Genomic DNA, 16,775 nt, shown 5'->3' with positions numbered 1-16,775 from the left:
TGGCTCCTCAGGGTATGGACTGGGCCTGTGAAACTCAAGGCAGAGTGCGACATCTGCTTAGAACAGTGGTTCTCAACCTTCCTGCTGCCACGACCCTTTCATACAGTTCCTCATGTGGTGGTGACCCCCCCCCTCCAACCATAAAATTATTTCCATTGCTACTTCATAGCTGACATTTTGCTACTGCTATGAATCAGGTGCCCCTGTGAAAGGGCACCGAAGTGGAGGTCGGAGTAACATCGCATGTTGATATTTTTGCTTATAAAGGTTTCTATGGTTTCGTAGTGCCGCGTTTGCCTCCTCAGTGTGTGTATCATTCATGGCAGCAGGTCTAACAGCTGTTGCCCGGTGACCGAGTACAGCTGCCCTGCAGGGTTGTCCAGGGTGTTAACTTTAGAGGGACAGGGAACCAGGCCTTCATTGCAAGGAGCTGCTGCGTGGGCGTGACCTGACATCCCCTCAGCAGACACATGCCGGCCGCAGCGGGGTAAGTGGCAGTGAGGGGTGTGAAGAAAGCAAGGAAGCTAAGGCTCATCCTGCCACACTCATCCCAAGGAGGCGACAGGGGTGCAAAGGCTAAGCCAAGAAAAGGGGCGAGCAATCTCCTGCAGCGGAGACTCTCCGTGACTGCTTCCTGGACACTAGCCACGCTTCTAGTGCTGGTGGCCCAGGAGCGAATAGAGTGACAAACCCCTGTGCCCTGAAGATTTTCCAGCGAGGTAGGAGGGATAGGTAACAGCCAAATACGCCCGGCCGGCCGTCTAGAATCAGCCTCACGGTGCTGGGAGCGGGGTTCGGGAAGTGCTGGGGAGGGGCAGCTCACATATGAAAAGCCTGTGGGCAGGGAAGGCCTCACTGAGAGGTAGTCCCTAAATACTGACACCAGGGAGCTGGCCCTGCAGAGTAGCAGCCACGGTGGGTACCTGGAGGGAGGCAGTCCAGGTAGAAGCCCGGGAGGGGCGGACCGGGCGCCCTCCAGAGCAGTGCGGAGCTGGGTGACTGTACGGCTGAGAGGGACAGCACATGAGCCCGTGAGGGGACAGGGTGGACTGCAGGGCCTCCATTAGAGGCTTTGTCTTTTTCTCGGTGGATGTGGTGAGAAGCTTGTGAAGCGCATGAACTGAGGAGTGATTGGATCTCTTTCATCTTTTAATATGAAGGGACTTGAAGCAGTTTGTTAAAAAGTCCCATTATCCTTCCAAGCCATTTTCCCATGAATTATGTTAAAGGCCCACCATATAATCATGAACTGCTGTCTGTCAGGGTAGATTGAGGGGACGGGACACTATTGCTGTCAACCAGTTAATAGGTCAGGTAGCTCGGCATAGGTAGAAGTTGATGTGATTGGATTTATTTTTAAAAAATCATTTTATTCAGGGCTCTTACAGCCCTTATAACATTCCATACATTGGATTTCTTTTTAAGAGGAATTGATGCGTCTTTGGGGATACTGGATGTGTGGGGAATGAGAAGTCAGGGTGGTCCCCAAGGTGTTAGGGTTGGAGTCGCCATCTGGGGAAGGCAGAAGCAGACCTGAGTTTTAATGTGCAAAGTGTGAGTGGTCCACCTGACAAGCAGTTGGGGCTGGTGTGCAGACTGAGCTCAGGGGAAACGTTGTGGAGAGAAATTAAGTCTTCAGGGGTGGGAAGGGAGAGGAAATGAGCTGATACCAAGGGCTCAAGTAGAAAGCAAATGTTTTGAGAATGATGAGGGCAACGAATATACAATTGTGCTTGAAACAATGGATGGATGTATGGATTGGGATGAGAGTTGTAGGAACCCCCAGTAAAATTATTTTTAAAAAGAAAAAGAAATTTAGTCTTCAGAACTTCCCTATGATCTAGGTAGTCATTTTCAGACTAAGTTCAGGAGTAAGGCTCAGCGAGCCCCTTCCCTGTGGCCGCTGTGCTGGGTGGGAGGTGGAGATTGGGGTGGTCACCGGGTCGCTGTTCATTGCTGTCTAGTCGTTTTGACTCCGGTGGTCCCGCGTGTGCAGAGTAGAACTGCCCCGTCAGGTTTTGGCGGCTGTGACTTAGGACCTAGATCGCCAGGCCTGTCTTCAGAGGTACATCTGGTTGGGTTTCAGCCAGGAGTCCAGTGCTCAACCTTTTGTGCTGCTCTCAGGGACTCCCGGGGCTCTGCTGACTGGCCCACTGTGGCCCTCTGCTAGCCGCTTTACAAGGATTTGCTCCAAAGCCCACAGCCCGGTCCCCTGGGAGAGGGAACCCACATTCCCAGGCTTCTGCTCACACAGCCCTGCTGGCGTAATGGTTACGAGTTGGACTATTAACTGCAAGGTCAGCAGTTTGAAACCACCAGCTGCTCTTCCTTGAGAGAAAGACGGGGCTTTCTACTCCCATAGAGAGTCCCAGTCTTGGAAGGCCACAGGGCCAGTGCTACCCTGCCCTCTCGGGTTATTATGAGTCAGCACTGACTCGGAGGCAGTGAGTTTTATTGGTAAAAATCTGTTGTTGCTTTTTGACACAGAAATAATAAACATAATCACAAACATATGGTTTTCTTCTAGTCTAGAGATGAGCCTCCTGAATTTTTGAAAAATTCATTATTGGAATCGGACAGTGCTTTTATTGGTGAGTTTGTTTATTTTCATTTACTGATGCTGTTTAAATATTAAACAATCTCTGCCTCTCTCTTTCTCTCTACCTACCTAAGTACCCTTTCCCATATAGCAAGATCACCGGGATCCTGTTTGTGGTGCACGTTAGTAAACGGGGAAGACTGTTTGATCGCCTGTCTTCATGAATCGCTGTCAGATAGACCTTGCAGTTATTTTCCAACTCAGAATAACTGAAAGACTGTAGGAGTTAGTAATAGATCCCTCAAAAACGTATGCACAGATATTCAAAGCCATTTCATTTATAATGTCCAAACCTGGGGGTCAACCTAGACGTCTTTTCCCAGGCGACTGGTTAGGCAGCCTGTTGTTAGGCAGCGTGTGCCATGCCCATGCCCTGGAATACTACTCAGCACCAAAAAGGACACAGCACTGAGGCACACCACAGCCGATGGCTCCGACCGTGCAGAGCAAAGACCCCCAGTCCCTGAAAGTCACCCTCTACATGCGAGTCGACGTGTGTGACCTTGAGGAAGACAGCGTTTTAGAAAGTGAGGACAGATTAGTGGCTGCTGGCGTTTGGGTGGCATAGTGGTTCCATGTTGGGCTGTGATCTGATAGGTCAACAGTTCAAAACCAACAGCCACCACAGGGAGAAAGGGGCCTTCTACTCCTGCGAACTGTTACAGTTTACAGTCTGAGAAACTCACGGGGCAGTTCAGCCCTGTCCTGAGTGGCGGCAGTGAGGAGGTTTTCTTGTTTTGTTTTTAGCATGTAGGGATGAGGAAGGATGGGCATGATTCTAAAAGGGTCACATGGGAGTCCTAACAGGTTTGGACCTGTCTGATTGTGACTGTGGCACTGGGTACAGGAATGTAAACAGATGGTGAAACTGTGTCGTGCTGAATCTACGTGAAGGAGAAAGAGTTAAGCTCTGACAAACTTTCCGTAGAGAATTAGAATATTATTAGACACACCCTTACTCTTAACAGAGCGGGAGCCTTTTTTGATTTGGCTCATTCTCTCCCTTTTATTACTACATCATTCTCAAAAACGTTATTGATATGGGCTCACAAATGCTAATGACCATCATACTGTAGCTAACACTACGGTGGGCTATGTGCTGGCCTGCCAACCCAAGTTCAGCAGTTTGAAATCAGCTGCTCGATGGGAGAAAGATGAGGCTTTCTTCTCCCGTGAAGAATGAACGGTATCGGAAATGTGTGACGATATCACACAAATTAAGACACACATCATAGGAACCTAGAAGGAAGCGAGTAGTAAAGGAACAGAAAGAATATTGGAAGAAATCATGCACAAAAATGTTCCAAATCTGATGAAGGCCATGAATCTGTAAAGCTAAGAAACTCAGTGAAAACTGGGTAACATAAATCCAGAGAAATCTATACAGAGAAACATTATGATCAGAGACTCACTCAAAAACTAAACGTAAAGAGTCAATCAGAAGCAACAAGTATACCTGCTTTGTTAATTAATAAAAAATAATAAAGTGAATCCTAATGGTCACACACAAAGGATACCTAGTACATGTACAAATAATGTATGGATTGTAATAAGCATTGTAAGAGCTCTCAATAAAATGATTTAAAAAAAAAGGTGCCTAGTAAGATTAAGGACCAGGGTCTCCTCAGACCTCGAGGCCAGAAGACTGTAGAATGGCATATTTAAAACACTGAAACAAGAATGCTATATTTGATGAAACTGTCCTTCAAGAATGGAAGATATTTTTTTAATGGAACAATTAAGACATTTCCAGATAAACAAAAGTTGAGTGTGTTTGTAAACACTGGATTTGCCCTAGAAGAAATGCTACCGAAGGGTACTTCAGGTGGGACTGAGCCAGGACAGAAGACAGTCGCTGGAAGCCACGACAGACAGAAAAGTCGAGGTAACTGTATGGGTCAGTCTAGGGGCAACGTTTACAGTCATTTGGATTGGTCAATAAAACTAGCTATTTTACCCATCATGCTTTAATCATGACAAATGAATAAAAAATAGGTATAGATTTAGGTTCAGGACACATTGTGTATACAGATATAACAGGTGTTCAAGATAAAACAGCAACATACATAGTAGGGTATGATACAGAAATAGAGGGTGTTTTAAAAAAATCATGTATCAAGCACACGTGTCCATATGTGGCTGTCGTCAAGAAGAGAGTTTTGCGTGTTGCTGAAGCTGCTGTTGGGTGCTGTGCGTCGGTTCCGGTGCACAGTGACCCTGTGTACAACAGAACAGAGCGCCTCTTGGTCCTGCACCACCCTCACGTATCTGTCAGTCAGGCTGTGATGCTGGAAGCATTCTTTCCAGCACCAGTCGGGTCACCCACACTCAGCAGACTCCAGTGGAGCTTCCAGACTAAGAAGAGACTATGGAGCAGGAGCAGGCTGCCCACTCCAGAGGAAGGAGCTGAACACTTACGGACAGCATCGAAACATTGTCCGGCTCAGCAAACCTCGTGAGTAAAAGCAGAACACTCACAAGTACGGGGCCAGGAGATGAGCCCCCGCAGGTTGGAAGGCATTGAAATTAGGAGGAAGAGCTGCCTTCTCAAAGGAGAATCGACCCTAAGGACCAGGATGGAGCAAAGCCTGCAGGAGCAAAGCCTGTGGGGCCTTTATTTAGTGATGGGCGATGACTCCAAATGAGAAGAAACAGTTGCAAGGACCAATTAATAGTTGGAATTTTTTGAAGGTACAAAGTAGTATGAATCTTGGGAAATTGTCAATATGCATAACATCGCTATTCTAGGCATCAGTGTGCTGAAATGGACTGGTACTAGCCATTTCGAATCAGAAAGTCCTATGGTTTACTTGAGTGTCATGTCAGGAATGCTACTTGTGCTTCAGTTTAAAGCAGGATTTTATAAATGTGCTCTTACTGGTGACCATTCACGAACACATAGCCAGATATCTAAGTGCACACAGGACGAAAGAGGAAGGCATCACAGTGGTCCGTTACAAAGTAATAAAGTGAAAGCAGTCTTCGTGAGTGTTGGAGGAAATGAGCAACAAAGAAGGTAGCTAGACTGCGCCCCAACCAAAGACCACAGTGGCCGAAAGGGGTCCTTCCTGGGTGGTCATTTCTGTATGCAAAGGAACTAAATCCTCAGATTACAAATGCAAAACTCTTCAGGCAAATACTGGCAAACCTAATCCAAAAGCATATTAAAAGGATTATATCTCATAATCAAGTAGGACTTATCCCAGGAATACAGGAGTGGCTCATCTTTAAGCAATCCATGTAATGCATCACATTAACAGAACAAAGGAAACCAACTACATGATCATTTCAATGGACACGAAGGTGTTTTACAATCTCCAACACCCGCTCGTAATAAAGCTACTGAAAAAGCTATGCATAGAAGGGAAATCCATCATCCTGATGAAGGGTATTGATTAAAAATTCACCGTTTACAGCATTGTGATTCCACCTGAAATCATGAGCAAGATAAGAATGTCTGCTCTCGTTACTGAAGGCCTAACCGGAGCAGTTCAGCAAGAAAAGAAAGGAGTGGAAGGTGCTTGCATTGGGAAGAAGTAAACAGATCCCTCTTCACAGATGACACGGTCCTGTACGTAGAACCCCTCTCCCCGCCCCAGATAATCCCCAAGAGAGCTACTAGGTGAATTTAGCAAGGTGGCAGGATCCAAGATCAAAACAGAAAACCAGTCAGCCTCTGTACGTCAGCAGTGAAATTCTGCAGGGAAGTCATGGAAACAAGCCCTTTACAATGGCATCTAAGAAGTAAAACACCGAGGAGCAACTCATGGAGGAAATGACGAACTTACACACTGTAAAGTATAAAGCAGTACTTGTAAGAAATTAAAGACATAAATAAATGGAAGAACATTTATAAATCTATAAACATTTCCTGTTTATAGATTAGAAAACTTAATATTTTTAAGATGTCAATTCTACACAAAGTAACGTGTAGGTTTAGCACAATCTCCATCAACATTTCAACAGCTGCCTTTATAGAAATGGAAAAGCCAAAATCCCAAGTCAAACCCATTGCCATTGGACCGGTTCCTACAGCAATATGTCAAGTTTTTAAGACTGCAGTTCTTTGGGGCAGTAGCCTGTCTCTCGGCCACGGTGGCGTGGCTGGTGGGCTTGAATTGCCAGCCTTGCCAGTAGTAGCCTGACACCTGACTCGCACTGCCACCAAGACGCCCTGGAATGACAAGGGGCTCCTCGTAGGCAAAGCAATCTTGAAAAAGAAGAAAGTAGTAGGACCCATACTTTCTGAACCCCAAACATGCTATAGAGTCTGTTAGGGTGGGTGGAGCCAATGGACAGTTTCAGACATGAAATAACAATAGTTAATTCATCAAGGATTCCTGAGGGAGGGAGGGTAGAGGAGGGAGGGAAAGAAGGAGCTGATACCAAGGGCTCAAGTAGAAAGAAAATATTTTGGAAATGTTGACGGCAGCATATGTACAAGTGTGTTTAATATGATTAAATGATGGATTGTTATAAGATTTGTAAGAGCCCCCCAATGAAATGATAAAAGAGTCTGTTGGGTCTGTAATGATAGCCGTAAAGACCAGTGGGCTAAAGGTGCGAGTTCAAGACTACACTCCAGTGACTGGATTCTCAACAAGATGACTAAGACCATTCACTCAGTGGAGAAAGACTGTCCTTCAAAATGGTGCTGGTTTCAACCTGCCACAGAGTGAAGCCATCTGACACCATTTAGGAAAATTAACTCAGACTGGGTCACGGTCCTAAATGTAAGACTTAGAACATCAACTTCTTAGAAGAAAACAGCCCTGAGGCGTATTTTTTTAATCATGGGCAAGAAAAGACGAGAGAGGAATTAGACTTAATAAAAATTAAAAACTTGTTCCCTGAAGAGCTTAAATAAGGTGATGGTCTACAGATGGGAGAAACCCAGAGGAGCCATCTCAGAGGGCGCAGTGGCACTTAACAACATCACAGAGAAGGTGTGGCCCTTGTGTCTGTTTGGACAATGCCTGACTGCACATATGGCCCCAGTCCGGGAGCTTTAAAATGTTTTATTTTGAAGGGAAAGCAGCTCCCTTTTGTTGAGTATTTTCCCCTAGTGTTTTCCCCGCAAAAGCTATGCATTAAAATAAAAAAATCATTTTATTGAGTGCTCATACAACTCTTATCACAATCCATACGTCCATCTATTGTGTCAAGCCAAATGTCCATCTGCTGCCTTAATACTAAACTTATTAATATATGCACATAGATCTATTTCCCCATCGTCATATATAAATATATTTACATATGTACATGCCTGTACTTAGGCCTCTATATATGCCCTTTGCCTCCTAGTTCCTTCCTCTATCTTCTTTTACTTTCCTCTTGTCCCACCATCGTGTTCAGCCTTCATTTGGGTTTCAGTAATTCCTCTCGGTTACATTGCCCTTGATCAAGCCCTACCAGGCCTCCTACAAGGTATCACTTGTTCCCTTGTCCCTGGGTTTGTTAACACCCACTTCCTTTCCCCTGCCTCTTCCCTTCCATAATAATGTCCCTCCAGAACTGTTGTTTTCCCCTCCAGATTATTTTTCCCACCTATCTTATCTAGATAGACATGCAGAGATAATAGTATGCAACAAAAACAAGACAGAGCAAAACAAATCAACAAAGAAATCAAAACAACAGTGACAAAAAACCCAAAAACCAGCAACAACAAAAAAAGAAATGCCTGTAAATAGTTCAAGGAGTCTGATGGAGTGTCAAGCCCTGGCCCCAAAGTCTGTTTTTGGTATTCCCTGGGGACTTCATTGCTCTGCTCCCCCTGCTGTTCTGTTGCACGCCTTAGTGTTTTGCGTCCGCGTGGATGGGTCGGATTGGGTGCAATCCTCACAGTGTGTCCCCGGTGTTGTCCACTGCAGGGACATCATGTCTCACAGTGGGACTGGCCTTATGGTCTTCTCTGTGGATTGGCTGCTCTGAGTGGGAATATTGTCCTCAGGGCTTGGTGGGCCAGGATGAGCTCCAATCTCTCTTCCTCCCCCTTCATTTGCTCCCGTGTGCTCTAATCAGACATGTCCCTCTCCCGGAGCTGTAGCTTCAATGCTGTTCTCTGAAGTAAATTCTTCAGGGGAAAGGGGCAGGTATTGATGTAGTTGGGATTGGGGTCGGCCCCTCAGACCTCTCCACTGTTTCCCTGTTTTGTTGGTATGTTTTAAAGATGCTGAATCCCAGAGTGAACCAGCAACTGTCCTCCCAGGTGGTCTCCATCCCCTGCAGCGGCCCCTCCTGGCAGAATTCGTCTGCCAGCAGCCTTTCATTCCTGGGGCGGCCGGCTCCTCTCAGCTGGGCTGGAGGGCTCTCCAGCTTCTGGTCGTGGTGTTGCAGCTGCTCTTCATCTAGCAGTGGCCTCACCAATTTGGTGTGGTGGCTTATCGCACCTGCAACCAGCTCCCCCTGGTCATATGGTAATTCCAGGGCAGCTGCACGTCAGCACACCAGCCTCTGGTCCCAGTGGCACTTTATCGGGACTCCTCCAAGGTTGTATGGAACCAGCCCAATGGGGATTTACAGGAGCTCCGGTGCAATGGTGGGTTAGATGTTGGCGCGCTAACCACAGAGTCTGGAGTTCAAACTCGGCAGTCTGTTTCTGCCTACGTTTACCATCTTAGACACGCTATACAGTGTCAGAGATGTAACTGAATTATACGGGGAATACCTGTATATAACATGTAGTTTGCACAATGTCTAAGTTGCATAACATCCTGTAGAACAGAGCAAATTGTGGATGTTAAAAATTCATTAAAATGTTTTACAACCTGACAACATAAACAACCCAATTCAAAAAAGGGGGGCAAGGGCCTTGTGTAGATATTTCACCAGAGAAGAAATACAAATGACCAACAGGCACATGAAAAGACATTCAGTCCCATAATCATTAGAGATGGAAATCAAAAGCACAATGCTACCTCACCTTACCCACTCCTAAGAGAAGGCTGATTGAAAAAGAGATCATGAGAGCAAGGCTGTGGCGCTAGGGGGGCCCTCACCCACTGTGTGGAAATCAGTGTGGAGGTGCCTCAACATGTTAAATAGAATCACTATTAACAACAACAGTTTCCATTGTGGTGATTCCAACCCAGAGACCCAGTTCTGCTCTTGGTCAAACCGCGAGAGTTGAGAGCAGAAATGCAGACAGAGAGTTGCCCGAGGACGTTGCTGCTCATGGCAGTTCTCCCCGCGGTAGCCCAGAGGCGTCGGAGTAAACATGATGGCTTACACAGTCAGCAGAGCCTTACTCAGCTGAACAGAGAGATGCTGCAACACTAGTCAACCGTAAGAAAGTGCTGAGGTACATACGTCACTCACAAAAGGACAAATACGGTGTGATTCTCATTTACATAAGATACCTGGACTGCGTGCCTGCCTCGAGCTCTGTGCTTATGTGCTCTACTAGTGACTCCAGGGAAGGGCACAGGTGAACAGTGGGGGTCACTGCTTAGGGTGCATGGAGATTTGTGAAGGTGCTGGGGACGTGTGGGGCCGAATGTCGGTAATGGCCACACAACACGAATGGATAACGTCACTAAATGTTTTATTATCAAAAGGGACTTGAAGTTTGTGGGAAAATACTATTATTCTTTTCCCCCCTACTCATTAAAACTTTATTATTATTAAGCAGTTTAATTAGCATATAATTCAGTAGTTCAGTCATACTAAGAGGAGTTGTACAATCATCACCAAATTCAATTTAATGCTGTCAACTTTTGTTTCCGTTTTCCCACAAACTTTTTGGAGACACACACATGCACATATTTTCCAGACCTTAAAAGAAGACATGGTAACCAAATATAATGTATGGTTCTTGATTGGATCATGGGCCCCAAACAGTCCTTGCCCCAAACTATAAAACCTGTTTAAAAAGAAACAACCTATGTATAAGGGGACTTCAGGAGGTTCATGGTGAAATTGTGCTATCCTTTAGTTTTCCTATGAACTTTTTGAGGCTCCTTCATACTATAAACCAGGGAGATTTAAATGTTAATTGAAGCTTGTTGCCATCCAGTTGATTGTGATTCCGACCGTCCCAGGCATGTTGGAGTGGCACGCCATGGGGCCTTCCAAAGCAGAGGCCAGGCTTTCTTTTGTGGCCCTCCGTCATGGCTTCTGGCCATCGAACTTTTGAATAGTAGTTGAGAAACTAACCAGTTGAGCGACCCAGGAAATCCTAAATATAAGTTAAGCTATAGTATTATGTTAAATTTATTTTAAAATTTCCTGATCATAACGAATAGATTGTGACCTAGAAGACACTTTGTTCTTTGATGACAGCTTCAAAACTACTTACAGATGAGTATCTCGATGTCACCGACTCACTGTAACGTGGTTCGCAATTTAAGGAACAAAGCCCGTATGTACATATTTTTGTACACAACATGCCCCCGTAAGAAAATGCACGTGTTTACTTCATGCACAGTGCATGTGCGTGAACTGTGCGGCCTGACCGATAGCAGTGGTGACTCCAGAGGGTCCTTGTCAAGTCACTTGGAGTGGGAACGGATGCAGTGGCGAGAGGTTCGCTGTACTGTTGCTACACCTTTGCTGCAGATTTAGAAGTTTTCCAAAAAGTTGGGGGGAGTCCTAAATGCTGTAGGCTGTCTGTTTACATGGTCAAACCAGCTGTTGACCCCTATGGTGGCTATACCAAAAAGACTTGACAGTGTGAAATGTTGGTGGGGACGTGGAGACACTGGAAGGCTCAGACAATGTAAAGTGGCATAACCATATTGGAAAATAGTTGGGAAGTGCCCCAAAATGTTGTATATAGAATTATCATGATTCCACAATCTCACCCCAGAGTATATGCCCCAAAGGAAGGAAAACATGTGCCCACCCACATATTTGGGCACGGTTGTTCATGGTAACATTCATAATCACTAACGACTAGAAAGAGTTCAAACAGCTATCGCAGGTGTTCTCACACGACGCTTACCCGGCCCGCCGTGTGTTTTTGCCCGTTTTGTTTTTCACTTCAAAATAAGATCTGTGCGGTGGGGTCGGTGCTGTCGGAGTGTGAGAGCGGGACGGGAACCTGGTGGCGCTATGCCTTTCTGCAGCTTCTCCAGGGCGGGCTTTTCCAGAATCACTTTGAACCCTCCGTCTGCGTGTGTGCCAAGTGTGGCTGCGAGCTGCTCTCCAACCGCTCCATGTCCGAGCACTCGTGGCCGTGGCCAGCCTTCGCAGAGACCGTCCATGTTGATAGTGCGGCCAAGCTGCCCCAGAGCAATCAGCCCGATGCCTTTAAGGTGTCCTGCGGTAAAGGCGGCCACAGGCTTGACCACGAGTTTCTCAATGATAGCCCCAAGCGGGGCAGTCCCGTGTCTGAACATTCAGCAGCTCCCTGAAGGTCATCCCTAAAGGCAACACATCTGCCTCCCAGGGGAAGTAAGCGGGCAAGCCCAACCCCAAACAGCCATAGGCATGGGTCACCCCCCTTTAGAACTACAGCTTACTGACCTTCAGGCAGGGAGGGCTGGATGGGGGTGTGTGTTGATTCCTGATGACCCTACCCCCTATGCCAGGATGGGGTCGAGGGCTGGTTCATCTTGACCTCCGAGGCTCGAGGCTGGGACTCTGGTCTTAGGGTGTTTGTGTCTTGAAAGACATAACACCCTTGGCTTCTCTCCTTAGCCTGGCGGCCCCTCCCTGCCCATCTGGTCTCCCCCCTTTTAGCCCCAATTCCCAAAGGGGCTCCAGCCCTCACCAGGGCTCGTGCTGACCCCCTAAGTTGTGTGAGCAGATGCAACCACTACAAGGCCATGTCCCAGTCGGCGGCTCCAGCCCGGTCACTGCATGAATCACTCTGGTCAAGTCCTTCCAGGCTCACCAGGGCATGCAAGCCCATGGCACAACCCCTGAGTCCCAGGTCTCCATCTGTGTGGAGAGCAGCCACAGATCCATGGTCTTCCTACCAGTCCCCGGTGGGGCCTGGGAGGTCTTGTCCCACAGTCTGTACCTGCCAAGTCTGCCCCAGGAGAGTACGTCCAGAGCTCCTGGTGGCGGCCTCACCCACTCCAACTTTCTGAACTGATCGGCTGGAAACTAATAAAGCAAGGAGGCCCAGCAGGCCGCCGTGTCCATGACTGGGTCTGTCTCCACTCTTAAAAAAATGTGTAGTGTGCATAGGAATTTGTTCATAGTATTTTTTTTAAAACTGTAGTTCGGCCCTCCAGCGGTCTGAGGGACAGGGCACTGGCCCCCTGTTTAAAAAGTTTGAGGACCCCTGATCTATCGACTGGTTAATGCATAGAAAAATGTGACATATTACACAGCGTGAAACAATTAGCATAGATGAACCTGAAATGCATTGTGCTACGTGAAAGACACACACCTAAGATCACATCATATTTTTCCATTTATACAAAATAGAAAAATCTTCCAATCTATTGGGGCAGAATGGAGATCAGTGTTTTCCTGGGCTTGGAGGATAAGCATGGGGAGTGATTGCAAATGAGCAAAGAGGGAATTTTGAGCGGGATCGTAATGATTATGATTCTACACCTGTAAGTCTACTGGGTGGTACACTGACATAACACGCAAGTAATGTATTTGGAAGCCTGTTAAAAAATAAGCTTTTGGTTTAGCTCTGGGTAAAGAACTTGGCAGAGGTAGAAGTTAAGACGTCTCTATTGTGTGATCCTTCCAGGTGCTTATGGAGAGACATACCCTGCCATCGAAGATGACCTCCTTCCTCCGCCATCTCGGGCGCCCTCTGCGAGAGAGCGCAGAAGGAACAAATTGAAAGAAGTGGACTTTGTATGTATGAAGTATCTTTTTCTTCTCATTTTCAGTCTGAGAGAATGAGCTCTGGGTTCCAACCCACTGGTGTGGGGCAGTAAAGAAAGTACACTCACTTTGGAATGAGGTGGATCTGGGTCTGAATCCAAGCTCTGTCCTCAGAGAGCTGGGCAGTCTCTCAGGCCAGTTCTGAACCTGTCTCCAGGGTGACCGTAAATGTACAGTTTGGCGCCTGTCACAGAATCTGCCTCCTAGATGTCAGTTGCTGACCCAGCTTCTGTCCTTTCCGCTGGAGCCCGTATTTTGATCAGTCACTTCCCCAAGGCTACATAGCCACGAAGGCCGAGATTCAAACCGATGCAGTTTTCACACCTTCCTGAGACGGCCATTAGAGTACCAGCCTTGGAGCCCTTTCACACCTTCCAGCGATGCTCCTTTCCCGCTGGGCAGTGAGTGAGTTAAACTCGGCGTCTCCTTAAACATGGCACGGAGGAACAGGAACTATATGTGAAGCGCTTAGCACTGAGCCAACTACACAGGGAGCACTTGACAAGTGGCCAGTGCTGCTGCTATTAGCAATCTGATAGCTCAAACCGTCACTTGGATAACACAGCTTGGTGCAAGGGGGAGGGGACCTGCACTTGAGCTCAGCCGTCATTCCCTAAAGCAGTAGCAGGCCAGTGACTGACTCAGTGGTTGACCTTCAGCAGCTTCTTTATCCCGCAAGAGAAAAGTGAAGGCTGGTAGAAGACAATGATGCTCCATCCAGTGGGTTTGTATTGGCCACTGGGGACTCTGGAAGAGAGTTATTTTCCTAAGGTCTATGTACTCATCTCTAATTTTAAGTTATGTTTTAGATTTCAGGCTTCGAGTGAACTTCAGAAATTGTGTTCACATTAACAAATGAATTGACCAACTGAAAGCGCTCTCAATGGCCCAGGCCAAAACATGTTGAGCAATAAAATAGAAATAGCTTAGTGAATTATAAACCAAAAAATAGCCACAAATCCACACTGATGTAAATAAAAGGTTGAGTAAGTAAATAGAGAACAGACAAATGTCATGGTCAGACCAATTCCAAATAATTTATAAGGGTGTACCATAGTGCCCCTTCCTTAAGTATGGGCTACCGAGTGGGAAAATAGAGTAACTTTACAGTGGAAAAATCTGATGCTACAAACAAATGGACTGCCGGTGTGTGTGTGTGTGTATATACACGCTAAAACGAAGAAAACCAGGCCCCAGTTTAGTTTTCCGTAGATCTTGTCTCTATCCTGATGTAATCTCTGGTCTCCTGCACACCTTCCCCAACTCCACCCCCACCTTCTAGAAAGGAAGGCGCTCTAGGTAGCCTCTGAGGACCGTTAGCCAAAGTCCACGTTTAAAATCTTCCCACCCAGTGACAGGCTGCTTCTTAATCCTGATGATCTAGTAGTTGTGAACATACATCTTTAAATAAGACACAGATACTTATATCTCTATAGGGTTACATTTACACACTCATTTTAACTGCCTAACGTAGACCCGTTCCATGTAGAAACCATCTCTTTTTCACATTGTCTGAACTGAATCAAGATTTTCTTCATTTCCTAGTTTTTCTCCTAGTCCTCGCCTTACCAGCTTCTCCGGGAAAACCCAGGCGCCTTCCTCCCTGAGGTCCCCACTCTTCTTCTTTTATAATCATCTAACTGGGGGCTCGTACAACTCTTACCACAGTCCATCCATTGTGTCCAGCACATTTGTACATTTGTTGCCATCATCATTCTCAGAGCATTTGCTTTCGACTTGAGCCCTTGATATCAGCCCCTCATTTCCCCCCTTCCTTCCCCGCTGCCCCTACTTTCTCTTTTAAAAACCCTTTTGAACTTAGCAAATGCATAGATGTGCGCTGGTTAGTCAGCACTCGATTGGATTCTTCTGCTGATAGCTTGCATCTCCAGCCATGATGGGCTCTCTTAGAAAGGGAGGAAACGCTCATACTTCATTTCTGCACAGCCTCACCGGGGTCATGTTCCCTTGAATTGGCATTTTTTAACACTTCGTGAAATACATACCTTCAAGTCCACATGTGAACTATGTGATAATCTATACTATTTTGAGGACTGACCAGTTTTCCATGATTTTATATTCCCATCAGTAATATATGAGGGGCCTGATTTCTATACATTTTCAACACTTTTGTTAGGGTATTTTTGATGATAGCCATTCTATCAGGTATGAAATGGTATCTCATTGTGGTTTTTCCTAGTACTTAATAATATTGACCATCCATTCATGTGCTTATTAATATTCATGCATCTTCTCTGGAGGAAGATATACTTAAATCCTTTGCTTATTTTAAAATTGCTTATTTTAACTGGCCTTTCATATGCTTTAGTTGTAAGAATTCTTCAAATATTTTGGCATAAGTCCCTTTTGCAGCGTCTGCTCTGTAAGCATCTCTTCCCGGGCTCTGGGTTGCACGTTACCTTTCTGAAGGTCTGCATTGAAATAGACTTCCTTGGTTTTTTCAAGTGCATCTGTGTTGGACAGGGTTCCCTAGAGAGACAAACCAGATTGCTAGTAATTATAAATAAATATATTTATAAAGATATATAATACAAGAAATGAACCGTTAAATTATACACAGATAGATAATATAAGAACTTAACAGTTAAATTATAAAGCAGTGAGACACTAGCAGTCCTTTAAGGCTTGAGAGCCGCCAGTTGCCAGACCCCTCCTGTAGAGAGAACCGGGCTATATGTACCAAGGCAGCAAACAGCAAGGCAGGTCCCCAACTGTCATCAACTGTCGGTCCCCAGCTCCAGAGATGAACATTCCAATTGTGTGGGCTTAAAGGGACCTCAACTTACAGCGACACAGTCTACAGGCTAGGCATCCCACAGGTAGTGTACCCCTTTAAACTGAGGCACAGGCTATGCCTCACATGCTTTAGTTGTAAGAATTCTTCAAATATTTTGGTATAAGTCCCTTTTGCAGCGTCTGCTCTGTCAGCATCTCTTCCCGGGCTCTGGGTTGCACGTTACCTTTCTGAAGGTGTGCATTGAAACAGACTTCCTTGTTTTTTTCAAGTGCATCTTATCCCCATTTCGCACTCACTTGGTATCTGAAGCAGCCGCTGTTGCCAACATCATGAAAAGTGACTTGTGTTTAGCTCTTTGACGTCAGTGTGATCCACTCTGCTTAGCGCTGTGTCTGGCACGAGTCGGGGTCCAAATGCGCCTTTGCGTGCAGACATGCAGTTCAACATTGCGTGGCAGTCTTACTTTTCTATCCACAGAAGTTTGCTGGCTCTTCTCTGCACCAGTGTCTAAAGGGTTTTATCTGCACTCTTAACTGTATGTCACGATCAGTGTACTTGGATTCACTTACCCTTATTTAGTAATTTTCCCTTTTGGATCTTGTATTATTTCCCCAAATTTCCCTA

The 16,775-nt window shown here is 46.0% G+C and overlaps 1 protein-coding gene across 6 annotated transcripts in view; it reads left to right on the top strand.

Moving 5' to 3' along the window:
• The window catches only part of CSPP1 (centrosome and spindle pole associated protein 1), a 138,784-nt gene that overhangs the window by 118,390 nt on the left and 3,619 nt on the right, over positions 1-16,775 (top strand). For all 6 annotated transcript variants that reach the window (XR_012784501.1, XM_075549606.1, XM_075549603.1 and 3 more), the window contains 2 exons: positions 2,528-2,591; positions 13,254-13,363. Coding sequence is in view for 5 of the 6 variants with exons in the window: in XM_075549606.1 (XP_075405721.1) it covers positions 2,528-2,591; positions 13,254-13,363 (174 nt within the window). In the remaining variant the exon portion in view is untranslated. The remainder of the gene's footprint in view (positions 1-2,527; positions 2,592-13,253; positions 13,364-16,775) is intronic.

Source organism: Tenrec ecaudatus, chromosome 5 (genome assembly GCF_050624435.1).
Source record: "Tenrec ecaudatus isolate mTenEca1 chromosome 5, mTenEca1.hap1, whole genome shotgun sequence".
NCBI lineage: Eukaryota > Metazoa > Chordata > Mammalia > Afrosoricida > Tenrecidae > Tenrec > Tenrec ecaudatus.
The sequence above is the reverse complement of the archived record's forward strand: the minus strand, read 5'-3'. Positions and strand labels throughout refer to the sequence as shown.